This window comes from Procambarus clarkii, chromosome 32, assembly GCF_040958095.1.
Source record: "Procambarus clarkii isolate CNS0578487 chromosome 32, FALCON_Pclarkii_2.0, whole genome shotgun sequence".
NCBI classification, from domain to species: domain Eukaryota; kingdom Metazoa; phylum Arthropoda; class Malacostraca; order Decapoda; family Cambaridae; genus Procambarus; species Procambarus clarkii.
In genome coordinates this window covers 36,882,890-36,910,534 of record NC_091181.1, presented here as the reverse complement: position 1 = coordinate 36,910,534, position 27,645 = coordinate 36,882,890, and the positions used below count along the sequence as shown (strand labels likewise).

Here is a 27,645-nt window from a genome sequence, read left to right as displayed (position 1 = left end):
AAATCTACCCCTTTTAACTTTTTTGATAAAGTGGGTCAAAACATTTTTGTAGAGAATATTGCAGGCCATTAATGAACAAAATTAACATGTCATTAGTGCTATGCAGAACCTTATCATTTAAAGTACTTTGGATGGCTTCTTCAGGATAAAAATATATGAACCTCATAAGGAAACAAAAGCTAGATGAATTGAAGAGTGCATACACAGCAAATCTGAGATGTATTTACCATTTGTGTCTGCAGAATTGAGCTATTAGCTCTTGAACCCCACCTTTTAAACCAATCTATTTTTCCTCTATTATATCTACTACATATATTTCTCTCTAACACACTTGCGCATGCACACACATTACATCCCCAGGAAGCAGCCCGTAGCAGTTGTCTAACTCCCAGGTACCTATTTACTGCTAGGTAAACAGAGCATCAGGGCAAAAGAAACTCTGCTCATTTGTTTTCACCTCGGCAGGGAATCGAACCCGGGCCCTTAGGACTATGACTCCCGAGCGCTGTTCACTCAGCCGCGAGGCCCCCTTACAGAACAGGGGGGAGATGTATAGAACTTTAAGAGCTGAAGCAAATAATTGAAAGTACTGTTCATCTGTATAATGAGATAATTACAAAACATGGTTGAAACTTTAATTAATATGAGCTTTAAGAATGCTTTAGAACTTTAAGATATGGTTATAGTAATTGACTTAATTAAGAATAAACAACTGAAGTATGTATGTACTTGAAACCACTTTTGTATGCTAACAAAGGGGTTTATCCAATATGAATGAAGCAGGTCTGTGACAGAGGGGCTTCATGGCAAAAAATAGGAGGCCTGGTCGATGATCGGGCAGCAGGGATGCTAAGCCCCGAAATCATCTCAAGGTATGGAGGGTATAAGAGTTACCAATTATTTTAAGGTATAAAACAAAAAGTGATGTCATAGTAAATTCATTATTGCATTTAAGTAGCAATAAATTCTCCTCACCTGCTAACAAGTCTGAAGCCTCCTTCTGACAAGCTTCAACATAATTACTGAACATACTGGATGGAATTTTGCCTGTTGAATGAAGAGCTGCAATCAGTTTTGCTCTTGAATCTGGCACATCTGGCAAGGGCCTGTGGATGAGCATAACCTATTAATATTTCCTTGAGTTGATTCTCAAAGTCTCTTCTCTTACAAATTACAAAAGCATATACAGTACATGCATCCGCCATTTTTCATTTACTCAATAATAAACACATTGTGAATGATGAAGCAGTGTCAATAACAAGATAATGCGATGATCAGAATGAAACACTCCTTTCTGAGTGGTCCATCTGTTGCTTCTTGAGGAAGGTCAGGGCCCCACTCAGGTCACTCATCACGCACTAGGCTTCAGCTGTCTTTTTAATCCACTGTGGCAAGGCATATTTCAAACAGTCTTGGTCATAATGGCCAATTATAATAATAAAAACAAACAAACTGCTGTTATAATAAAAAACAAACACCCTCTTGCAAGCAATCATTGTGATCTTAAGGACAGATAATTACTAATCTGATAACTGCTGATTAGTAAACTACCAGGCTAGAGAGCTACCAAACTGACACAACACGTTTTGCCACAGTTTGTATCTGTGTTTGTAAAGAAATTGCCCAGCACCAAAGCCTAACTCACAGAAAAACTCCCAAGACACTACCAAGATAGTGAGGTAACTTGAAGAGAAGCATGGCTACACCAGACAGCCATGAAGATAACTCTAAGGGCAGTAGGGCCTCAATAATCAGCACAAGGTAAGAGAATCCTGAAATGAAGCTCAAGCAGATAGCTAGTCAGAGACTGGCTATCATGCTGTGAAGCAAACTTTGAAGCACTGGATGCAGTGCAACAAATGGGTGGGAGGCCGGGTGAAAAGCAAGAGTTGTTAAGTGGTAGATACTGCTGCCACCTAACAAGGGTCAGTACTGTATGTTTATTAATCAATGAAAGAATAATAACTGGTTGTTATGCAGACGATGAGTCACAATAACATGGCTGAAGATATGAAGACCAAATGACACAAAGTGAAAGAAATGCTGAAGTTTCAGTCCACCCTGAACCCCACATAATGGTCCAGGATGGACTGAAGCATTGTCTTTCTTTCACTCTCTAATGTGTGGTTTGGTCATCAATTGCCTATCAATTATCCAAATGAAAGTCTGTAGAGAATGATAACAGCTTGTTTATGTTTTTTCAGTGTTATAGTGAGCAATCACTCAGTTGGTGAAATAAGATACTCTCTCCAGTCCATCCCAATAAAATGGTAAAACAATTTTAAATGTTTCTTGTCATGAAGGGACAAAATGTAGACTACCTGTAGATGACATTAATAGTTTCTCTTATTGCAGCTTGTCCTAGGACCCACCTTCCATTATGATGGCATGGTCAATGAGGCTGTCATTGTAATTCACAATTCACATAGCCATCATAGTCAGATTGATCTGGTAACTAGCAGAAACTTAAGTTCTTTCTTCTATTTGTTGACAGGAGACTGCAGAGTCATGGCCATGATGTTTATTGTGTTCTCTAATCTTGCCTATGATGCCCCAGCTTTTCATTGGATGTATTTAGTCACTTCCTGCCATATTTTTCACTCCATTATGTTGTAATCATCTTATGCAGATATGGAGCCTGACCTACCAGTATTTTCTATGTATGAGATCTCTCTCTCATTTCTGTTCCACAAAGCACAATTTCCAGTATTTTTTTATTGTGTGGGCTGTGACTGTATAATTTTTAACTCTGCTATCTTGCTTGCTTTGAAAGGAAATGCGAGACCAGAACAATATTACATTTGCGAGAGAAGGAGTGCTCTGAAGAGTACCGTTATTTTTACCAGTCTATGCCCTGATTATAGGAGATTATATCTGTTTTTAACCTGTGATGTGAATTAGTTGCATTTGAGATTGTGACGACTTAATTCCTCATTATTTCCAAAGATTAGGTCAAGAGTATTAACCCCATTGGTTACTTGTGGTTACCATGCTTTGATTATGAGGGTCCAGGTCCCTGCAGTCCAGTCTCTGACCAGGCCTCCCAGTAGTTGGGAGTGACCCCAGTAGTTAGGAGTGACCCCAGTAATTGGGAGTGACCCCAGTAGTTGGGAGTGACCCCAGTAGTTGGGAGTGACCCCAGTAGTTGGGAGTGACCCCAGTAATTGGGAGTGACCCCAGTAATTGGGAGTGACTTCTGACCAGTAGTTGGTTCTACTATCTACAGGATCTCGAGGTTATCTTGCGATGATTTCAGGGCTTAGTGTCCCCGCAGCCCAGTCTTCGACCAGGCCTCCTTTTTGTTACACACCCCCAGGAAGTAGCCCGTAGCAGCTGGCTTAACTCCCAGGTACCTATTTGCTGCTAGGTAACAGGGGCATCAGAGTGAAAGAAACTTTACCCATATGTTTCCGCCCCACCAGGGATCGAACCTGGAACCTCAGGACTACGAATCCAAAGTGCTGTCCACAGAGCTGTCAGGCCCCTTTGATAAACACATGCTCATCACAAGCCTTGTTAGCTCTCCGGTGTACGCTTTTGGGGCTAGGCTAATTCCTGAAATTTGTTCTAGTATAATATCTGTCATCTTCCACCTGAAATTTTAAAGGTTGAAATCTAAAAAAATCAACACTTTGTACTGGGGTTTTTATGCAGTTTTCGATGTCTCGTCAACTATGATTTTTTTGCTGTTGCATTTGGGGGGTTTAATTATTAGTGCTAATTACTAGGTTACTGCCTTTAACTTTGATTCTTAATATCTCTTCCACATCATTTGAAGATCTTTATAATTTTGTACAGGTGAGTCTTTGCAGTCTCCGTGGTGTAGTGGTAAGACACTCGCCTGGCGTTCCGCGAGCGCTATGTCATGGGTTCGTATCCTGGCCGGGGAGGATTTACTGGGCGCAATTCCTTAACTGTAGCCTCTGTTTAACGCAACAGTAAAATGTGTACTTGGATGAAAAAACGATTCTTCGCGGCAGGGGATCGTATTCCAGGGACCATAGGATTAAGGACTTGCCCGAAACGCTACGCGTACTAGTGGCTGTACAAGAATGTAACAACTCTTGTATATATCTCAAAAAAAAAAAAAAAAAAAAAAATAATATACAGACTTGGTCCTCCACGTATCATATTAACTAACAACATCTTTAGATGTATTTCTGGATCCAAACTTAATTGTCCATCTTAATCTTTAGAACGAGCTTCTGTGACTGCTTCAAAGACTGCATTTGTCACTGTGTGGCCATTTGTGGAAGGAAATTTGCTGTCTTTGTTTTTAAGCCTTGTATAGTGGCAAAAGTAAGTTACACTGAATTGTTTTGAATGGAAGCCTTAGATATTTTCAGTATATAGGAGTATTTGGTCTTTTCTGCTTAGTGTTGGTGGTAGTTGTACTGAATGTTGTAGATCTAGTGGCAGTTGTGGAATTGGATATCATAGTTGTAGTGGTAGTTATGGTACTGGATGCTGCAGTTGTAGTGGTATTTGTGGTATTGGATGTTGTAGTTCAAGTGATATTTGTGAAGTAGTAGCACAGTAGTGGTGATTTTTGAGCATGTATCACCTGTATTGTCCATTCCAATACATGCATTCATGTTTATGGCATTGCCCCTCTTTCTACTGGATCAAGAAACCATACGGGCTCTTTTTGCACACACACTATCCCTTTTCTCATTCTGTAACGTTCAAAGCCTTTCACGTCAATATCTGGACATCCTAGATCTACTACACCAACAATACACAGTATCCCAAAATTATATTTGTCTTTTCTAGAACATAGAATGTGAGCAGTGTCCTGGGTGGACCCTGGCCCAAGCTCAGAGAGCAACTGAGGCAGTCATGCTCCGGAATAAAATGGTTTACCTAGGTGCTAGTAAAGCAGGCAGAAAGGCGGAGCGGAAGTGTGGCTTGCGAAATATTGATGCTTCTAAAATAAAATTTGGAATTTTACCAGATTCACTAAAGCCATTCACAGCAGCTTCTACCTCTTCTGCCACCTGCAAACAAAAATAAAATATGTGCATAACTAATAATTTTAGGACAAATCAGAAAACAATAAAAATTAAATTTCTACCATTTAAATAGTTTTAGAGAATAAATAATTATGCAAATAAATAAGCTGACTGGAGCAGCATCAATATGGAAAATTTAAGAGCAAAGTTAAAATGATAATGATAAAAATCATATACAGTACTGCCATTATTTGCAATAAATTTATAACATTGTATCTATGCCCAGTATGCACTATGCTAACTCTAGTATATTATTCAAGATGTATATACCAATAAATAACAATTCATATTTCTATTCAACTATTACATTCTTGAAAACAATTTATTTTGTATAGAAAAGAATGCTACTTGGTTTGTCCTTATACTGACAAGTGTTATTTGGAAGAGGTGTGTGAGCATATTGTAATGAACCTTCAATAGGCTTTTCAGGCGTGAGTAAGTATTCTTTAGTCACCTTAGCACTAGTATGACCCAGATGAACAAGTATTCTTTTGTGTTTCCCTAGCACCAGTATGAGCCAAGAGGCACGTCTGAAAAGATTCCTGTCGTTCTGGTGCAGGCTGTCAACGTGGCCTAACTGTTCTAGAACCTACCTAGCAGACCAATAGGATTTTGACTTTGGGAGCAACTCTGCTACAGCTCAGAAAAAATCCCTAAATAGTTAATCATTAAGAAACTTGTTGCTATCAGAGTTTTATTGATATGCTTAAATGAAAGTAATTGTGATCACTTTAACATTGTTACAACGAAAATACAAACGCACTTTGCTCTTGGCAGTGGACGACTGACGGCCAGCAACACCTTGTTCTAGCGTGTCCTTCAGCTCTTGCAGTCTGGCTCTGGCCAAGTAACAATAATCTTGTAGAACCTAAAAAGGGAATTACATAATGAACACAAGATGATGCTGCAGAAATTGTACGATTGAGTGGAAGCTATGTGCCAATTAGTACAAGGAAACCGAGAAATAATTAAGACAAAATTTTGAAGATACTGTAGGTACCATAGGTACAAGTCGCATACTTTACCACTAGACCACCCCTGACTTGTAAAAGTCATACAACCGGGTTTCTACTGAAATCACAGGAAGTCTGGAGGCCCCTACTGAAGCCAGTTCAAGTTTTTATGTATGACCCACAAGCACAAGAGTGCTTCCATTCGGGTGGAAGGGCACGTATGCAGCTTGGCAATGCCAAGCTGCATACATACATGCATACATACAAGCTGCATACCATGGTCATTGATTCATGCCCACCTATAGTCCTAGTGGATTTTCTCATTGATATTTATCATTTTAATGTGATATCTGTGTGTTAATAATAACAATAATAATACACAGAGTAATCACATTAACGTGATATATGAATGAGAAAATCCATAGGAACCCGTGATGAGTCTAACCTATGCGGTGGCTGTTCCCATGCACACGCCCTAGTCAACTAGGCACAACATTGTTGTGGGACCATGTAGTGGCCTTGTTGACTAGGGTGTGTTCGTGGGAACACCCACCGCATAGGATCAAATCCTCATCACGGCTCCTATGGATTTTCTCAATAATAATAATAATTTAGCTGGTAGTAAAGCAATACAAATTCAAAATACCTCTTGACAGCCTTTTGGCGTAAAGATCTGATTTGTAAGATGTGCACGAAGACAATAAGCTGGCTCATGGGGCACCAAGTCTGTTAAGAAACGTATCTGAAAAAAAATTAGTGTATAATTATTTTATCCACGTACTCACTCATTTTGTATGCTATTAGCTTGTGGAAAAATGTGTTAAAGTTTCTCTATTTAAGGCGATTAATTAAACAGTATACTCGGACCCTTCACTGGATCACCGAATGCTTTGTTCATGTATATATATATATGATATATAAATTTCCAGCAGCTTTAAGGGAAAAAACATTTGCATACTCTTACATGAAAATTATGTTCGTAAACCTTCTCTACAACTTCAAACTTGATGAATTTAATGTTATTTATATGGCTGTAAGCAATGTATTATGTAGAAATGAATACTCACTTTCTGTTAGCATTGCTATTTTGATACCAAAATCATGTTTAAAACATTGATTTTGGTATCAAAATGTTCAGAAATTAATGGTCTTGAGAATAGTAAAATAAAAAGTTGCTAAATACCGATTAATAATTCACAAACCTAATCAAATGCATGTGCAAACAACAACAAACAAAAATATAAGATAATGCAGTGCACGTCAGCAAGTGATCGCAGTAAGACACTGCAAGTTACTGTGTGCTATACTATATAACTTTCACATAAATTACAGTTTATGTAAAAACTTACAATACTGATTAAATGACTTGCTTTTAACACTCTTAAAAATTATGCACACACTAGCTTTGTGATATTTCCAGCACTACCCAACTTAACTAATGTTTCTTTTACTGTACTTACTGGTACATTAAATATGTATAATAATAAACAAAAATTATTGTGCAATTGCCTACTAAACAATGCAATGATATTAAGTGAATACGATTCTTTCTTTAACTGCAACCATGGACTAACCAAGAAAACAAAAGATTGTTTGTTTGCTACAGGACTTCCTGATTCTGTTGCGAAGACAGCACTGAACCATTGAGAGTAAGATGGGAAGATGTGGCGTCCCTCCTGGCTAGCGTGTCGGGCAAAGAGGAAGCCTATAACCAGTGATTCCATCTCTTGGTCCTCACACCCACGTCGAATGTTTTGCTCTATCATCCCTAATGGAATAAACAGAGTTATTAATGGGTTTTAGGGAGGAAAACCATTTGAAGACAATAATAAATGCATTGTATTTTCTTGATATATGTATAAATGAAGAATTAACATTTAGGTATGCTCTATTACAAAGAACTGTGGATGATCTGCTGGTTCTCCATGATACTGTTTAGTGTGGAGAGCTTGACAGAGTGAAAGGTTTGTGTGTGTGTGTGACGATGGAGCTTCGAGGAGAAACTTCTATGGCCATGCACTGATGGAATGCTCTCAAGAGGTCATAGTAGTAGTACTGTATTTCGAGACTAAGTATAGAGTATTTATTTTTAACCTTTTCTTATACTGTTCAACTATTTTCTCCTGCCAAGTGCCTCACCACACAATAAAGGTGAGAAATGAGTAATAATGATAATAAACAATGGAAAAGCAATGTTCTCTAATTTAATTTGTATAAAGAAAGTATTTGAGTCTATTTCATACATAAACAATTATATCAATGGCAGGCTCTAAAGAGCAGGTCTCAATAATAGAAAGCAAGTAGAGATGGTCACTAAAGAAAATAATACATGACCAATAAGAATTACATGGGCCAATCTTTACCACCTTGAGAGGGAAATGGTATATACTTGAAGGAAATGTACATAGCAAGATTTATTGACTTAAAGATCTGACCTTTAAGAGTGGCAGCAGCTGCACGATGACAATTGAGGGTTGTAGCAACGAGTGTCAAGACGCATCCCCAGTTAACCTCATCATTAGTAACCACCAAGTCAAGTGTGTTTAAAGCATTTTCATGTCCCAGTGCTACAACCAACTGAAAGAATACAGAGGTAACCAAAGATTAACACCCAAGTACAATTAACACTTTCATTACATTCCTTGGGTCCTTGCATCAAGCATTCACCAAGTTGAGCCAGAGAAGCTCATGTGCCACACATGAATGTTTATGTATATTTTTCATTTTTAATTATTAATTATTGCACAGTAATTAATTTAATAGATATATTTGTACCTAATAACATTAAAAGTACCATAATGCAAAATAAAAGCTATCTGCTTAAATAATTATAACTGAAATACTCCTTTTTGAGCAGCCTCCTTTATTGCTCCACATGCATATAGCTAAGATGATATCAGGACACTGCTAAGATGTCAAGTTCTGGTTTAAGAACTGGAAGGGCAACAGTCAGTCTCCAATATGTTGGAACAATGCCTTACTGCCAATGTTCTGTTATACAGTTTACATATATCTAAATGCAAGGTATTTGGTAAGGTAATGCAAAACTCCTCAGACAAATGGCAAATCATGGCACATCAAACGTAATCGTGCCCAGGAAGTTATGCTGTTGCATGCAAAGAGCACTGTTCTTAACTCAGTGTATGGGACATTGAACAATTAGGCTTTTTAAGAACTAAATTCAAACCGACAAGTATCCTGTGGGTGAAGCCTTCCCAGGGCCCGTGCAAGACTCAGAAAAATTGGTTCTTATCTCTAGAGGAAGCGGACTTAACTGAGACTAATGAAACCAGGGTGGATGCATAAGCTGGAATTTACATCAAGAGAGCCCTCACCGAGCCAGATGTAGTTTCAAAGGGCTGATTTGAGAGAGGGAGAGACCACCCATTTCTCTACTCAAGATTTGCTTATGGAAATACAAGAAATGACAGCTGAAGAGGATCTGTACACATAACAGAGGCACTGAAGCACAAGACAGATCACAGTATAAGTGCATTGTTCTTAGCCTCTGCAAATGCTTATACAGTATTTTTAAGAATCACTATAATTAAATTCTGCCTCTCATACTCATTGTTTGCAGTCTTGAGAGGTCATAACATTCTTTGTAAGACATTAGAAGTAGCCATTTACAGTCTGATTCTTAATGGGAAACCTGGCACAGGAAATGCATATTCTCAGGTTGGATAGTGTGTTATCTTTCCCCAGTAATAGCCCAGTTGGGGCATTTGAAAAGACTCCTTACCTTGAGGTGCTTCCGGGGCTTAGTGTCCCCGCGGCCCGGTCGTCGACCAGGCCTCCTGGTTGCTGGACTGATCAACCAGGCTGTTAGACGCGGCTGCAGCCTGGTTGATCAGACCAGCAACCAGGAGCAACCAACACTCCTGCTGTGTTGTGGAAAGAAAGATGCACTGGCCTAGTTGTTGTGAGTCCATACTGTTGAGAGAACAGAGCCGTGCCTATTGGGGCAACTGAGTGGTTTTGCTCAAAAAGGAGCTCATCATCTATACTCATACCATTACTTTTTAGGAATTTGTTCAATCATGTTTTTCGGTCAACATGCCTATACTGTATTGTTATTAAAAAAAAGAATTATATCAATTTACATTGAGTTTCTAACACAAACTTTATCTCTTACAGAATTCAAAATTTCTATACCTTCTGCATCCAAGCTGAAAGTGTGGCATTGGCTTGAGTTGATCTCCACTGGTCTTGTTCTCTCAGTACGCGACCAAGTTGCAGCTCTGGTCGGTGAGTGAGAAGTTGTACTAGTTGACTTGAACAGTAACGATCTAGGGCTTGTGATGTTATGCTAAGGTTATTTAGCACCAATTCATATACATTCATCACTTCAACCATATCTTTTTCAGAAAATTCATCCGTAGTTTGCACATCCAACTTCAGTCTCTTCTCAGTTTCACTGTCTAGGATATGGGTAAGTAATCTTGATGTCAGATCACTGAGTATTTGATTAGCAAATCTGCTTAATGAAGCATGTTCATCCTTGGCAGAATCATAAGCAATACAAATAACAACAGCAAGAATCTCACTAACTGTTGAAATATTCACATCCTCATTCTTCCCATAGAGAATCAAGAATAGGAGTCCATCCACCATTGAAGAGCGGGTGTGCTTGCTTTCACGATTACTGAAACAAACAAGATGCATTTTGTATTTTACCCTTCAAAATATTCTAAATAATTATGTAGGTTTAAAGGTGACAAAGAACTTGTATGAGAAAAAAGGAATCAACATCACACATTCATAAAACAAATGAGGTGATCCACATCACATTACTACAGCATTTTCTTTCTCCTGATAAGAAAGTCATGATCAAGGCCTTGGTAAAAGGTGATATAACTACAGTAATGTATTTGAAAAAATAAAGAATCCTTTTCTGTACTTGACATACCTGTCAACATTGAGATTTTGCAAATCTGAAGATTTTGCATGGCCCCAAAAGAGTGTGAACTTCCTCAAGATAAAGCAAAGACCATAAACTTAGGAAAACAAAAGAAAAAAAGCCAGTGATCAAGATCGGGTGTAGGTAAGATTATCATCAGCCGAGAGAAAGGTGTAAATCAAGTGTACGAAATGAGTAAACAGTGTGTGTGTGAGTATCATGTAATACAGGTAGGTGATACAGTTCTTTTAACAGAGAGAAAAAGATTTCTGAAGACCAGTTAAAAGTTGAATTAATATGTGCAAGATCAAAAATGCGGCAGTGTCTACCCTCTGTATAGATGAAAGAAAATGGCATCTTATTAACTGGAAAAATCAAGAGTTATGGAGGTAGAACTGAACAACCAGAGAAGTACATGTGGGTTAGGAGACTAAACAGAGCAAGGAATGAAAATGTCATGTAAAGATATGAGGTACAAAAATTGTAAATCACAAAATTCAGAAAAGTATACAAAGATGATTTGGGCACATTGAACACACTGATGTTGATAAACTGACAGAGTTTATTTTATTCATTATGAAGATATGATGAGAGGAAGACTGGTGTATATAGCAATTCAACATGTTAGGAGATAAAGACTATGAAACGTATACAGCATATGGTATACATTTGACAAGAGTAGGTACCAGCAGCTTGTGAGGAGTGAGTGCATTTGGTAGTCTCAAATACAACAACTCATAAGAACCACTGTATCCGTAGTCTTATGAAGCAGTGGGGAGTTGTAGTGGATAATTTGCTACAGGGGAAAAAGAAGCTTCTTTTCTCTGAGGGTGGTGTGTATAATATGATGAGGGTGGTGATCATTTTTTTTCTCACTCTCCAGGTTGATGCCTCTTAACACCAAGAATATAGAAAATGGGGGTAATAATGATAATATTTATAACATTCTTATTTCTGTACTAGATTCAAATGCAAAAAGTAGACATGTTTTTCTTCAATATTCATTAACCACAACATAAATTTGCAACTGGGAAGAAAACAAAATTATATAAAAGCTGGTTAATATTCACATACCACTGAATGATCTGCTCAAAAGACACAACTCCAATACTGGTAAACCTCCAGAGGGATGTGAGAGGGAGGCTCAGAAATGCAGTCTCTTTGAGCAGTTGTTCTCCAATGTCTGTTGTAGTCAATATTTTTCTTGCCACCATAAAACTTGTGGTTGTGATGAGTCCCTCCAGGTCGCTGATTAAAATAAAAGTCATAAAAGAATAACTTTATAATTTACCATTTATATGTGCAGTATTTTATATATTAAAACTCCTTTATTATTAGTTGCCATTTCATATAAAACACATTTAAACAATTATTTTATGAACCTGAGTGGCTAACTTACTGATGTACTAAATAGATAAAATAAATTTACATCTATAATAATCTACATTACTTAGGAACTAATTCCTACTGTGGTCACTTAGTATGAAATCTCTTCCTATTTAAATAGCTTTAATGAAAGCAAAACTATACTGTAATTAAACAGCATAAATTTTTGCCAAAGTTCCTTTACCACTTAAAAGTTTTTATTAATACAGTACAGTAAATACAATATTATGAAATATAATGTAATATACAATTATAAGAAAATAAATAAATCTACCACTTACTGCGGTGAGGAAACATTAAAGTTATATTTCTTAGGATGTATCCTGTAATGAAGTAAAGGAAGACATAGAAGCGAGAATGTAAAGAGACTGAAACAAGAAAGGCATCTCAATGTTGCGGTATTAAGGTACACAGGGTGTGTGAGGGACAAGCGAGGTGTTTGGACTGGAGTTGCTTGTTGGCTGCTCCTCAAGCCAGAGCTCTGTGGCTCACCAAGACATAGTTCCCCTACCTGGCTCTAGTTGACCTAGGCCAATCGTAGCAGGTTTTCTTGCAAATGGTCTTGCCACTTAGTTAGGATAAGGAGACCATGGAGAGTCGAATTTAATACTGCACTCGCTGTAAGAAAACAGAATAACTACCTAGCACCCACTGTAAGTGATCATTGGAATCATAAGGCAAACCAATTATTTCTTTCTGCTAATTCTGCTAATTAGGAGAGAACCTTTATTTTTAGGGTGTATTAAAATACCCTCAAGTAAGCCTCCAGTAGGTTCCAATTCTCACCTTGCCTTTCCCTTCCTAACTTGTCTATATCACTCATTGATCCTCACAAATGTTCCTCACCCAGTATAGGGGGCAAGATGCTTTGAACAGATGCTTGTCCCCTGTGGGTAGAGAGAGATGTGATGGGAACATGGCATTTGCAGAATACTTCTAAGCTAGTGTAATCAGCTCTGGGAAGCTATTGAGGGGACAACACCAGAATTTTAGTTTAACTAGTTTAAATAATTCACAAGTACGTCTTTAAATTAATTTGATACCAAGCTCTTCACTTTGAATCAATTTACCTTGTATAGTCCTGTCCCTCCTGGACGAGACGAGCGAGCAATTTGACCTGAGCCAGAACTAGACTTTTGGCTGCGACAGACACCTCAACACCAAGTGATTCTGCCTCTTCTTCAATTTGTTCAAGGATAACTTCTTTTGTTATGCTACTAATGCCCTGTTAAAATAAAATATATATATATAGAGTACAGTAAATATTCACATTTTTTAAGTAAAGTATGTAGTTGGATAATACTGTACGTGTAATACTTTACTGATCTGTATTAAATGCAAAATTTCTGGAAAAGAAATACTTATTATAATTTCATAGGAAACTCCTTCAGCATCCCCATTATCCCATTTCCCACTTTAACCCCTACGGAGTGCATAGCGCCTTCAAGACTCAACAAGTGGTGCAAAAATTTATTGAATTTAGCAATACTGTATCTTAATGTTATTTAATGTTTTTTTTCACTCTTTGTAATTTAAAATGGAAATAATTCAGTCTGCCAATACTGTATGTTGACATTTTTCACATTTTTAACAACTTTCAATTGTTAATAATTCATTAATCCCAGCACCATGGAGTTGTTACATGAAACAGGTGTGCAGTGCAGGGATTAATTTAGCTGACAAGCACTTTGCCTCTAGTAGCATGAAGACGGGTAGTTTTATCCAATATTGTAGGAGTTTTAGAGTTTCTTGAGCTAATGACCTCATTCTATGCAAGGTACCTATATTTATAATTGTATGCTAGCACATAAACGACAACTAACCTCAGAAGTTTCAACTTGAACATCAAGATCTGTTCCATTTTTGTTGAATAGTTTGTCTGTTGATTGTTTGGAGCTGCAAATCTTTTTAGATTCCTTTTCACCTATTTTTACCATATCTGCCTTGTTTGCCTCCATGCGCTTGCTTGCGCTTATTATCATCTTGGTCTTAAAATTTCCATCTTCATTCTGAAATATAATAAATTGTGCAAATATTTAAAATAAGTACAGCATTTAAGAAGCTTTGATATATCAATTGTTTTATGCTCTGGGAGTGACTGGGAGTTAGTCAACGATTGTGGATTGCAGCCAGGAAAAAGGCCAGCTACTGCCTAGAGGGAATCTTAATAAACCAAACAATGGGAAACAATTATTTGGTTTATTATTCCCATTGTATAGGAAACAATCGTTTCCCATACAATGGGAAATAATGCCCTCCATCTCTACATTCCTAATCAGACCTTAATAAAGTACAGTTTCAAGGATTTTGCTAAATTAAAGATAAATTATGTCACATGCCTGTCTTTTCCACTATCAACTACTTAAACATGCTGGAAAAGAATGAGAGTAAATTTGTAAAACATATTCGGGTTCTATCTCAACTCACATTTGAGAATTCCAGGCAAGACAGAAGTGGTTGGGCACATTTCCTATTACCTAATCCCCTCCTGTTAACCTTAACAGTAAGTTAAGGAAATACCCAGGAGTTCATGAGTTAGTCAGCTTATTGTGGGGTTGCATCCTCTACAATTACGGTATTCTACTAGCCTCTAATGATTATTAAATATGCAAGTGGTTTCATGTACTATAATATACATATTTACTGATAAAATTTTACAAAGAAACAATAAAACATCTAAATTATTGGGACTGTCTCAAAGCTCTCAAAATGTACTCTCTGCAAAGAAGATGAGAAAAGTGTCAAATAATATATACCGTACATGGAAGATACTGATGGGCCAAGTCCCAAATTTGCACCATAGAATAACAACATACTGGAGCAAAAGATACGAAAGAAAATGTAGAACAGAACTCGTGAGGGGGTAGAGGTGCCATCAGCACAATCAGAGAACACTGCCTTAATATCAGGGGTCCACGGCTATTCAACACCCTCCCAGCAAGCATTATAAATATTGCCGAAATGAAGGTGGATGTATTCAAAGGGCACTTGGATAAGTTCTTGCTAGAAGTGCTGGACCAACCAGGCTGTAGTGGATATGTGGGCCTGCAGGCAGCTCCAAGTAACAGCCTGTTGGACCAAGTTATCACAAGTCGAGACCGGGCATGGGGAGTAAATGAACTCCCGAAACCCTCCCCAGGTTCTGGTCATCCCCGAGATACATACAGTACGACATACCATAAATGTTTCTGCATTTCTTTCATACATCCAAATCATATAACATGATATTGTTTTATCAGAGCACTTTCCATGATATGGATACACATGGAAAATTATTGGAATTTAACTACTGAACCTCATATGTGGAAAAGTTAAGGCCTATATTATTCCTTATTTGAAAAACGGCTTCATAGCTAGCAGTAAATACCTACAGTATTTACTAAGCAGTGAATAGATACTTAGCAGTAAGTAGGTCCCCCAGGAGTCAGCTTCTTGTGGGGCTGCATTCTTGGGGGAGGGTCAACAGTTTGCTCTTAGTGGGGGAGGCGCCTCAATATAAGCCTAACATGTATATATACACTGGCTGCCTATCCAGCCCATCCCATAAAAGTGTTCTCTCCTAACCTATCAGAAGACCCAAAACAGCAAACTAGACAGTATGTCGCTTATATTTTCTAGTACATCAATTTTTAGCCTGATGTAACTCATATGAGCAAAAAGCAACGTTCTTTGCAAGAGAACAGCTTGACTTGTCCCCAACACAACAATTATTATTATTATTATTACTATTATTTTTATTCTACACATGAGGTACAAAACAGGCACTGTACTATACTTTAAAATCTATTGTCAGATATACAAGGTACTGTAATAACATTTAGCTATCAAAAAATATGTTTCTTCCCAAATGACATTGTGATAAGCTTTTATTTTGAAAAGTGCTATGTCTAGCAAATATTTAAAGACTTACTTCTCTTAACACTGCTGGGAAGTCATTATGAAGATGAATAACTTTAGCTAAAGCTGCTCGTATTGTGTCGTAACCTCTCTCGTGGTTTCTTGCAGGTTTCATCCTTGCCAATGAGCCAAAGAAGAAACATCCAATAATTTCAGCTGAAAGAAACAGTTTTGAATCAAGCATAGAAATATCAGAACATGGGCCAGAAGGTAGCAATATTATTATAGTGCAGTGCAATAAACTGGCAATAAACAGTGCAATAAACTGGCATTTACAAAATTGTAAATACTATGCTATGTACAGGCAATGAGTCACAATAACGTGGCAAAAGTATGTTGACCAGACCAAACACTAGAAGATGAAGGGACGACGACGTTTCGGTCCGTTCTGGACCATTCTCAAGTCGATTGTGAGAATCGACTTGAGAATGGTCCAGGACGGACCGAAACTTTGTCGTCCCTTCACCTTCTAATGTGTGGTCTGGTCAACACTATGCTATGTATTCTCACAAACCCATGTACCTTCTTGTATAAAAATAAATAAATAAATAAATGATGATGCATCACCAAGTCAGCTGGGTTAAGCACTACTAGGTCTAGTCAGTAATTGGATGGGTGACAATGACCTACCCTTGGCTAAGTGATATTCTAAAACCCACTTAAGCTTCGAGTTGTCACTACACAGTTATGTGTCATGTCTCCTGTCTTTGTGATGTTCACATATACAAATGTTGTTACAATATCTATTTTAAGCCTATTTAATTCAATACCATATAAAATCCTTGATACTTCTATTATACAGTATATAGTTTTGAATTATAATAATCAGTGTTAGGCTATTATTTTTATCTTTTGTTGTTTAATACTATACATTCAAGTGTATAATTCATTAAACTAATTACAATATATTTATATTTGGTATAATTATAATTATCTGCAACAGTCGTCTTCTGTATATTGATTATAGGGATTGAATGGCTCTACTACATTACTATAGTTAGCTTAACAAAACTATATTATAGAATTTCCATTGCAGAATGTTAGTTAGTTAGTTTAGTTCATTTATTATGCACCCCATACCCATCTTGTGGGGGGTAGTGGAAAGGGTTACAGAGGCACATAATAGGCTCAAGGACTGAACCCCACAATTCATTTAGCTAAGCAACTTACAATCTTGATGAGCTAGTTACAAAATTCAATACAAGTCGTCACATCAACAATGGGTTCAAGATCTGCAGAATGTTCATCATTTTTTCGTAGTTCTAAAGTTGTAAGAAATATATTGGACACCCGTAACAACCACCTAACCTACGTTGTCCGTGATTTGGGGATGACGCCCAGGCGACCTGTGGTCAAAAAATGATAAAAACTGGATAAATTTCCCGTCCTGTGAATGGTGCTGCCCGATAAACTCGCCCCTCGGGACAAAATGAAATTAAAATCAACGCCGCCTCTTCAGACAGTACCACTGTTGTTGTTGTTGTGGTCGGGGTTGCTAGGTCCTAACTGCTAAAAGTAGCGAGCTGAGGGTCAAAAAGTAGCGAGTTTGTAATAAAAGTAGCCCAATTATTTTTTTAGTGACTGATACGGGTTTCAAAGTAATATATTTTAATATATAGAGTACACTACACGGTGTTAATTGTTTTATTAATATTATTTCTGCACATACATACACATTATTATTATTATTATTATTATTATTATTATTTATATTTATATATATTTATATTTATATTTATATATATATATATATATATATATATATATATATATATATATATATATATATATATATATATATATATATATATATATATATATATATATATATATATATATATATTTGTTTGCTTGTAACTTTCTGAATGTATTTACTTTTACCTGAATAAACATTATTATTATTATTATTATTATTATAAAGATATTCAATGTGGGTTGACATGCTTATTGCACTGCTAATACTGTTGTATATCTTATTATTATCTTTCAGCGAGGGCTTTGTCTATTAATACATAACGAATAGACTCAAGATGGTGCAAATAATACAACTGCAATAAATAAGTGGATTATTTGCAATGTTTGCAACTAGACCATAACTGCACTTTTTGCGACCAGTTGTGTAACTGCAAGCCTAGCATGAACGAACCGAACAAACATCTGAAGCACAACCATGGATGAACCGAAGCCCGACTATGCACAACCCGAAGCTCAAGTGACACCCCTATAGCCCGAACAGTTACGTAACGAGAGCCCGACCAGTTGTAAAACAGGAACCTGAAATGATGTGTAACTGAAACCCCACCAGCTGTGTAACTGAAACCCCACCAGTTGTGTAACTGGATCCCGACCAATTGTGTAACTGGACCCCGACCAATTGTATAACCGGACCCCGACCAGTTGTGTAACCAGACCACGCCCAGTTGTGTAACTGGACCCCAACCAGTTGTATAACCAGAGCCTGACCAGTTGTGTAACTGCAAGCCTAGCATGAACGAACCGAACAAACATCATCTGAAGCACAACCATACATAAACCGAAGCCCGACCATGCACAACCCTTAGCCCAAGTGACACCCCCGGAGCCCGACCAGTTATGTAACCGGAGCCCGACCAGTTATTTAACCGGAGCCCGACCAGTTATGTAACCGGAGCCCGACCAGTTATTTAACCGGAGCCCGACCAGTAATTTAACCGGAGCCCGACCAGTTGTGTAACCAAAACCACACTAGTTGTGTAACCGGACCCCGACCAGTTGTGTAATCGCAAACCTAGCATGAACAAACCGAACAAACAACCTCTGGAGCACAACCATGCACGAATCCAAGCCCGACCATGCCCAACCCGAAGCCCAAATGACACCCCCGGAGCCCAACCAGTTATGTAACCGGAGCCTGACCAGTTATTTAACCGGAGCCCCACCAGTTGTGTAACTGGACCCCTACCAGTTGTGTAACCGCAAGCCTAGCATGAACGAACCAAACAAACAACCTCTGGAGCACAACCATTAATGAACCAAAGCCCGACCATGCACAACCTTAGCCCAAGTGACACCCCCGGAGCCCGACCAGTTATTTAACCGGAGCCCGACCAGTTGTGTAACCGGAGCCACAGCAGTTGTGTAACCGGACCCCGACCAGTTGTGTAACCGCAAGCCTAGAATGAGCGAACCAAACAACCAACCTCTGGAGCACAACCATGTATGAAACAAAGCCCGACCATGCACAACCTTAGCCCAAGTGACACCCCCGGAGCCCGACCAGTTATTTAACCGGAGCCCGACCAGTTGTGTAACCGGAGCCACAGCAGTTGTGTAACCGGACCCCGACCAGTTGTGTAACCGCAAGCCTAGAATGAACGAACCAAACAACCAACCTCTGGAGCACAACCATGTATGAACCAAAGCCCGACCATGCACAACCTTAGCCCAAGTGACACCCCCGGAGCCCGACCAGTTATTTAACCGGAGCCCGACCAGTTGTGTAACCGGAGCCACAGCAGTTGTGTAACCGGACCCCGACCAGTTGTGTAACCGCAAGCCTAGAATGAGCGAACCAAACAACCAACCTCTGGAGCACAACCATTAATGAACCAAAGCCCGACCATGCACAACCTTAGCCCAAGTGACACCCCCGGAGCCCGACCAGTTATTTAACCGGAGCCCGACCAGTTGTGTAACCGGAGCCACAGCAGTTGTGTAACCGGACCCCGACCAGTTGTGTAACCGCAAGCCTAGAATGAGCGAACCAAACAACCAACCTCTGGAGCACAACCATGTATGAACCAAAGCCCGACCATGCACAACCTTAGCCCAAGTGACACCCCCGGAGCCCGACCAGTTATTTAACCGGAGCCCGACCAGTTGTGTAACCGGAGCCACAGCAGTTGTGTAACCGGACCCCGACCAGTTGTGTAACCGCAAGCCTAGAATGAACGAACCAAACAACCAACCTCTGGAGCACAACCATGTATGAACCAAAGCCCGACCATGCACAACCTTAGCCCAAGTGACACCCCCGGAGCCCGACCAGTTATTTAACCGGAGCCCGACCAGTTGTGTAACCGGAGCCACAGCAGTTGTGTAACCGGACCCCGACCAGTTGTGTAACCGCAAGCCTAGAATGAACGAACCAAACAACCAACCTCTGGAGCACAACCATGTATGAACCAAAGCCCGACCATGCACAACCTTAGCCCAAGTGACACCCCCGGAGCCCGACCAGTTATGTAACCGGAGCCCGACCAGTTATTTAACCGGAGCCCGATCAGTTATTTAACCGGAGCCCGACCAGTTGTGTAACCGAAGCCACACTAGTTGTGTAACCGGACACCGACCAGTTGTGTAACCGCAAACCTAGCATGAACAAACCGAACAAACAACATCTGAAGCACAACCATGGATGTACCGAAGCCCGACTATGCACAACCCGAATCCCAAGTGACACCCCCATAGCCCGAACAGTTACGTAACCGGAGCCCGACCAGTTGTGTAACAGAAACCCGACCAGTTGTGTAACAGAAACCCGACCAGTTGTGTAACTGAAACCCCACCAGCTGTGTAACTGAAACCCACCAGTCGTGTAATTGGAACCCATCTAGTTGTGTAACCAGAGCCTGACCAGTTGTGTAACTGCAAGCCTAGTAAGAACGAACCGAACAAAACCTCTAAAGCACAACCATGCACGAACCGAAGCCCGACCATGCACAACCCGAAGCCCAAGTGACACCCCCGGAGCCCGACCAGTTTTGTAACCGGAGCCCGACCAGTTGTGTAACCGGAGCCCGACCAGTTGTGTAGCTAGACCCCGACCAGTTGTGTAACCGCAAGCCTAGCATGAACAAACAACCTCTGGAGCACAACCATGTATGAACCAAAGCCCGACCATGCACAACCTTAGCCCAAGTGACACCCCCGGAGCCCGACCAGTTATTTAACCGGAGCCCGACCAGTTGTGTAACCGGAGCCACAGCAGTTGTGTAACCGGACCCCGACCAGTTGTGTAACCGCAAGCCTAGAATGAACGAACCAAACAACCAACCTCTGGAGCACAACCATGTACGAAGCAAAGCCCGACCATGCACAACCTTAGCCCAAGTGACACCCCCGGAGCCCGACCAGTTATTTAACCGGAGCCCGACCAGTTGTGTAACCGGAGCCACAGCAGTTGTGTAACCGGACCCCGACCAGTTGTGTAACCGCAAGCCTAGAATGAACGAACCAAACAACCATCCTCTGGAGCACAACCATGTATGAACCAAAGCCCGACCATGCACAACCTTAGCCCAAGTGACACCCCCGGAGCCCGACCAGTTATGTAACCGGAGCCCGACCAGTTATTTAACCGGAGCCCGACCAGTTATTTAACCGGAGCCCGACCAGTTGTGTAACCGAAGCCACACTAGTTGTGTAACCGGACACCGACCAGTTGTGTAACCGCAAACCTAGCATGAACAAACCGAACAAACAACATCTGAAGCACAACCATGGATGTACCGAAGCCCGACTATGCACAACCCGAAGCCCAAGTGACACCCCCATAGCCCGAACAGTTACGTAACCGGAGCCCGACCAGTTGTGTAACAGGAACCCGACCAGTTGTGTAACTGAAACCCCACCAGCTGTGTAACTGAAACCCACCAGTCGTGTAACTGGAACCCATCTAGTTGTGTAACCAGAGCCTGACCAGTTGTGTAACTGCAAGCCTAGTAAGAACGAACCGAACAAAACCTCTAAAGCACAACCATGCACGAACCGAAGCCCGACCATGCACAACCCGAAGCCCAAGTGACACCCCCGGAGCCCGACCAGTTTTGTAACCGGAGCCCGACCAGTTGTGTAACTGGAGCCCGACCAGTTGTGTAGCCAGACCCCGACCAGTTGTGTAACCGCAAGCCTAGCATGAACAAACCGAACAAGCAACCTCTGGAGCACAACCATGTATGAACCAAAGCCCGACCATGCACAACCTTAGCCCAAGTGACACCCCCGGAGCCCGACCAGTTATTTAACCGGAGCCCGACCAGTTGTGTAACCGGAGCCACAGCAGTTGTGTAACCGGACCCCGACCAGTTGTGTAACCGCAAGCCTAGAATGAATGAACCAAACAACCAACCTCTGGAGCACAACCATGTACGAAGCAAAGCCCGACTATGCACAACCTTAGCCCAAGTGACACCCCCGGAGCCCGACCAGTTATTTAACCGGAGCCCGACCAGTTGTGTAACCGAAGCCACACTAGTTGTGTAACCGGACCGCGACCAGTTGTGTAACCGCAAACCTAGCATGAACAAACCGAACAAACAACATCTGAAGCACAACCATGGATGTACCGAAGCCCGACTATGCACAACCCGAAGCCCAAGTGACACCCCCATAGCCCGAACAGTTACGTAACCGGAGCCCGACCAGTTGTGTAACAGGAACCCGACCAGTTGTGTAACTGAAACCCCACCAGCTGTGTAACTGAAACCCACCAGTCGTGTAACTGGAACCCATCTAGTTGTGTAACCAGAGCCTGACCTGTTGTGTAACTGCAAGCCTAGTAAGAACGAACCGAACAAAACCTCTAAAGCACAACCATGCACGAACCGAAGCCCGACCATGCACAACCCGAAGCCCAAGTGACACCCCCGGAGCCCGACCAGTTTTGTAACCGGAGCCCGACCAGTTGTGTAACCGGAGCCCGACCAGTTGTGTAGCCAGACCCCGACCAGTTGTGTAACCGCAAGCCTAGCATGAACAAACAACCTCTGGAGCACAACCATGTATGAACCAAAGCCCGACCATGCACAACCTTAGCCCAAGTGACACCCCCGGAGCCCGACCAGTTATTTAACCGGAGCCCGACCAGTTGTGTAACCGGAGCCACAGCAGTTGTGTAACCGGACCCCGACCAGTTGTGTAACCGCAAGCCTAGAATGAACGAACACCAAACAACCAACCTCTGGAGCACAACCATGTACGAAGCAAAGCCCGACCATGCACAACCTTAGCCCAAGTGACACCCCCGGAGCCCGACCAGTTATTTAACCGGAGCCCGACCAGTTGTGTAACCGAAGCCACACTAGTTGTGTAACCGGACCCCGACCAGTTGTGTAACCGCAAACCTAGCATGAACAAACCGAACAAACAACATCTGAAGCACAACCATGGATGTACCGAAGCCCGACTATGCACAACCCGAAGCCCAAGTGACACCCCCATAGCCCGAACAGTTACGTAACCGGAGCCCGACCAGTTGTGTAACAGGAACCCGACCAGTTGTGTAACAGGAACCCGACCAGTTGTGTAACTGAAACCCCACCAGCTGTGTAACCAAAACCCACCAGTCGTGTAACTGGAACCCATCTAGTTGTGTAACCAGAGCCTGACCTGTTGTGTAACTGCAAGCCTAGTAAGAACGAACCGAACAAAACCTCTAAAGCACAACCATGCACGAACCGAAGCCCGACCATGCACAACCCGAAGTCCAAGTGACACCCCCGGAGCCCGACCAGTTTTGTAACCGGAGCCCGACCAGTTGTGTAGCCAGACCCCGACCAGTTGTGTAACCGCAAGCCTAGCATGAACGAACCGAACAAACAACCTCTGGAGCACAACCATGTATGAACCAAAGCCCGACCATGCACAACCTTAGCCCAAGTGACACCCCCGGAGCCCGACCAGTTATTTAACCGGAGCCCGACCAGTTGTGTAACCGGAGCCACAGCAGTTGTGTAACCGGACCCCGACCAGTTGTGTAACCGCAAGCCTAGAATGAACGAACCAAACAACCAACCTCTGGAGCACAACCATGTACGAAGCAAAGCCCGACCATGCACAACCTTAGCCCAAGTGACACTCCCGGAGCCCGACCAGTTATTTAACCGGAGCCCGACCAGTTGTGTAACCGAAGCCACACTAGTTGTGTAACCGGACCCCGACCAGTTGTGTAACCGCAAACCTAGCATGAACAAACCGAACAAACAACATCTGAAGCACAACCATGGATGTACCGAAGCCCGACTATGCACAACCCGAAGCCCAAGTGACACCCCTATAGCCCGAACAGTTACGTAACCAGAGCCCCCCCAGTTGTGTAACGGGAACCCGACCAGTTGTGTAACTGAAACCCCAGCAGCTGTGTAACTGAAACCCCAAAAGTCATGTAGCCGGATTCCCACCAGTTGTGTAACTGTAGCCTGACCAGTTATGTAACTGGACCTCGACCAGTTGTGTAACCGAACCCCAACCAGTTGTGTAACCAGACCACGACTAGTTGTGCAACTGGACCCCAACCAGTTGTGTAACCAGGGCCTAACCAGTTGTGTAACTGCAAGCCTAGCAAGAACGAACCGAACAAAACCTCTGAAGCACAACCATGCACGAACCGAAGCCCGACCATGCACAACCTTAGCCCAAGTGACACCCCCGGAGCCCGACCAGTTATTTAACCGGAGCCCGACCAGTTGTGTAACCGGAGCCACAGCAGTTGTGTAACCGGACCCCGACCAGTTGTGTAACCGCAAGCCTAGAATGAACTAACCAAACAATTAACCAACCTCTGGAGCACAACCATTAATGAACCAAAGCCCGACCATGCACAACCTTAGCCCAAGTGACACCTCCGGAGCCCGACCAGTTGTGTAACCGGAGCCCGACCAGTTGTGTAACCGGAGCCTGACCAGTTGTGTAACCGGAGCCCGATCAGTTGTGTAACCCCAAGCCTAGCAAGTATACATCTCATCCCACCCCCACCAAGGTAAACAAACAGCCCCAGATCACAACCAAACTCCATTCCAAGCTCTACCAAACAAACACTTCCTTAGCCCTATCTAAAACCCTCCACTTGCCCTAGAAACCATCTATGGAGCCATAGCAAACAAAAATTGAGCTATGTACGAAAAAAAGAAACCCGGATTTCTAGGAAACATACAACCATGGAGGCCTAGCAAACAAACCTGGAACACTAGTACATAGTCAACCATTGGTGCACAACCATGCACAAACCGGAGCCCGACCATGAACAACTAGAAGCCCAACAAGTCACACCCCCAGAGCCCGAGCAGTTGTGTAATCGCAAGCCTAGCATGCAAATATCTCATCCAACCCCCCCCCCCCCCACCAATGTGCTAAGTGGGGTGCCAAAGGATCCATTTTGAGGCCAAACCTTTATGTCATATACATCAATGACGTTGATGAGAATATTACAAACCAAATCAAATTTGCAGGTGACACTAAGATCTATGGTAAAGCGGGAAGTGAAAGCCATATTGAAACCTTACAAAGAGATCTACATGAACTCCACAAATGGTCAGATGACTTTTTAATGTCGATAAATGCAAGACCTTGAATGTGGGGCATAACAATCCACGTCACAACTACCAAACTGACAGCACTACCTTTCAACAGGTAGATAAAGAAAAGGACCTTGGAGTAGGAATCCATCACGTGAGGCATAACAATACACAACACAACTACCAAATCATCAACATTATCTTGGAGTCAGAAGCCACCAATCACTGACAGTTGTACAACAAGTGGGAGCGGCAGTAAAAAAAACAAGCTAAACCCTGGGAGTAATCATGCGTATCTTTACCTTCAAGGAAAATAAAGTAGACCTTCAATTGTATAAGTTTCTGGTGCGCCGCCACATAAATTATTGCATCTAGGCATGGAGACCTCATCTTCAGAAAGACATAGCTGCTCTGGAGCCATGTCTTACCAGAGCTATGGAGCTATGTCTTACGACAAAAATCATACCAGAGCTTAGTCATCTCTCGTATCAGGAACGATTGAGGGCCACAGGGCTAACAACACCACAAACCAGGCATGACAGGGCGGACTTCAAAGAAACCTTTAAAGTACTAAACAATTTGGAGGACGTCGATCAGGACAATGTCTTCCAAAGGTCAGATGTTACAGAACAAGGAGCAACGGGTTCAAACTCAACAAGCCAGAATGTTGGACATGAAACAGGAGATGCTTTTTTACCCATAGGGTTGTAAACCCGTGGAACAGCTTACCCGCCGAAGTCGTAAACGCAGAAGTCGTAAACGCCGAAACGTCTGGATTTTAAAATACAGCTGGAAAAGATCAGGACCATTAGGACAAATGGGGGGGACCTTTGACAAGCCGCCGCAAAACTGTCCTCATCGAGGCCACTATAGTGTTAGTGGCCCTCGGGTAAATTCAGTTCCTGGAGGGGTGGGTGTCGCCGCTCCATCCAGTTGGGAAGTTGTTCATCAGTGTTGCAGTGTACACTGGACTGTCGCTTGTCACTAAACTTAGTTTTTAAACTATTAAATTGATGAAATAATATTACCTTATACGCGAGAATAATTCTGAATACGCAGTGCGATAAAATTGACGAACGCGGGTTGGGCGGCGGCGTAGGCAAGCCTGGCCTGAGGACAGGCAACTGTAAATGCTTCGCCCTCAACACACTTCAAGTGTAAATAATTGCCAACAGAACCTAAATACCGAACCTACTATACGGCTAATTAAACATAGAATATATAATTAATTTATATACGATAAAAACTATTTTTAATACACAGTACATGAAAGTCGATAATAAATGCGTCTTCGGAGGGAGGCGGTTGGGGGGGGGGGGGAATCGACCGCTGCGTTAACGAGCCTAGCCTGGGGTGGTTTAACACTCTGGGAAGTGTATTCTACATAATATCCTACCCATATAATGTTGGCAAGTCACGATCAACAAAATCTTCCACAATATCCGAGAGAGGGCCAACTATTTAGCATTAGCGGAATACAAACATTTGAATACTTCAGAACCCGGATGAAAAAAAAAAATACGGAAACAATGATCCTCGGAGACATTACGAAAACTCAATGTTATAATTAGCGAACAAATGTATAATGCATTAAGCATTGTAGGTGGAGGTAGACCTCCCAACTGCTCAGATAGCAAAAAAAAATTATCAGCCTTACCTACACGGGAGCGACATACTTACGCCGTCGCTGCTTCCTGACGACTGGCGGGGTCATATAGTCGATGACCCGCGTCCAACCGACCCAGAGACCCTCTGCCTAAAATTATTTGAACGTCATATTGAAATTCCTAGTAGCGTATAGCGCCAGGAGTGTGTAAATTAATATTTATATGCATTATAGGCCTTTCTAAAGTAATTTATAGATATGAATATTATATATTGTCTAACAAACGAATTATTTAGGTTAATATTTTAATTTTGCCAGATTTAAGTTTCATCGCACACAAGAAGATTCGTCAGCGGATTTTTTATTTATTTTTTTTATTTATTTTTTTTATTTATATATAAAAAGAGTTCTTAAATTCTAGTAAAGCCACTAGCATGCATAGCGTTTCGGGCAAGTCCTTAATCCTAATGTTTTCCTCGGAAAACGACCCGCCAAATAGGCCAAACAACCAATTCTCTGCTGGGTGGACAGTTAAGGATTGTCGCCCGGCCAGCAGGTCAAAGCACTGGCGAAGAGCCGGGCGCGTGCTTTACCACTGCGCCACAGAGACTGTTCCGTG

At 41.5% G+C, this 27,645-nt stretch overlaps 1 protein-coding gene and 1 long non-coding RNA gene across 7 annotated transcripts in view; one reads left to right on the top strand and one right to left on the bottom strand.

The window, feature by feature from the left end:
* The window catches only part of LOC123759433 (uncharacterized), a 38,523-nt gene extending 11,404 nt beyond the window's left edge, over nt 1–27,119 (bottom strand). Inside the window, exons 1-12 of one of the 6 annotated variants that reach the window (XM_069335241.1) lie at nt 27,078–27,119; nt 16,162–16,304; nt 14,075–14,260; nt 13,322–13,476; nt 11,940–12,113; nt 10,121–10,610; nt 8,401–8,542; nt 7,540–7,733; nt 6,612–6,707; nt 5,776–5,880; nt 4,864–4,997; nt 976–1,106 (exon numbers count right to left, since the gene is read on the bottom strand). In XM_069335241.1, the coding sequence (XP_069191342.1) occupies nt 976–1,106; nt 4,864–4,997; nt 5,776–5,880; nt 6,612–6,707; nt 7,540–7,733; nt 8,401–8,542; nt 10,121–10,610; nt 11,940–12,113; nt 13,322–13,476; nt 14,075–14,260; nt 16,162–16,263 (1,909 nt within the window). In that variant the 5' untranslated portion in view covers nt 16,264–16,304; nt 27,078–27,119. The other 5 variants (XM_045744506.2, XM_045744503.2, XM_045744505.2 and 2 more) reach the window with 5 other exon arrangements.
* On the top strand, nt 1,442–11,946 carry LOC123759434 (uncharacterized). Its single transcript, XR_006773041.2, has 4 exons — nt 1,442–1,761; nt 10,103–10,213; nt 10,333–10,397; nt 10,551–11,946. It is a non-coding gene; the product is annotated as an uncharacterized lncRNA (long non-coding RNA).
* Nucleotides 27,120–27,645: the final 526 nt, after the last annotated feature.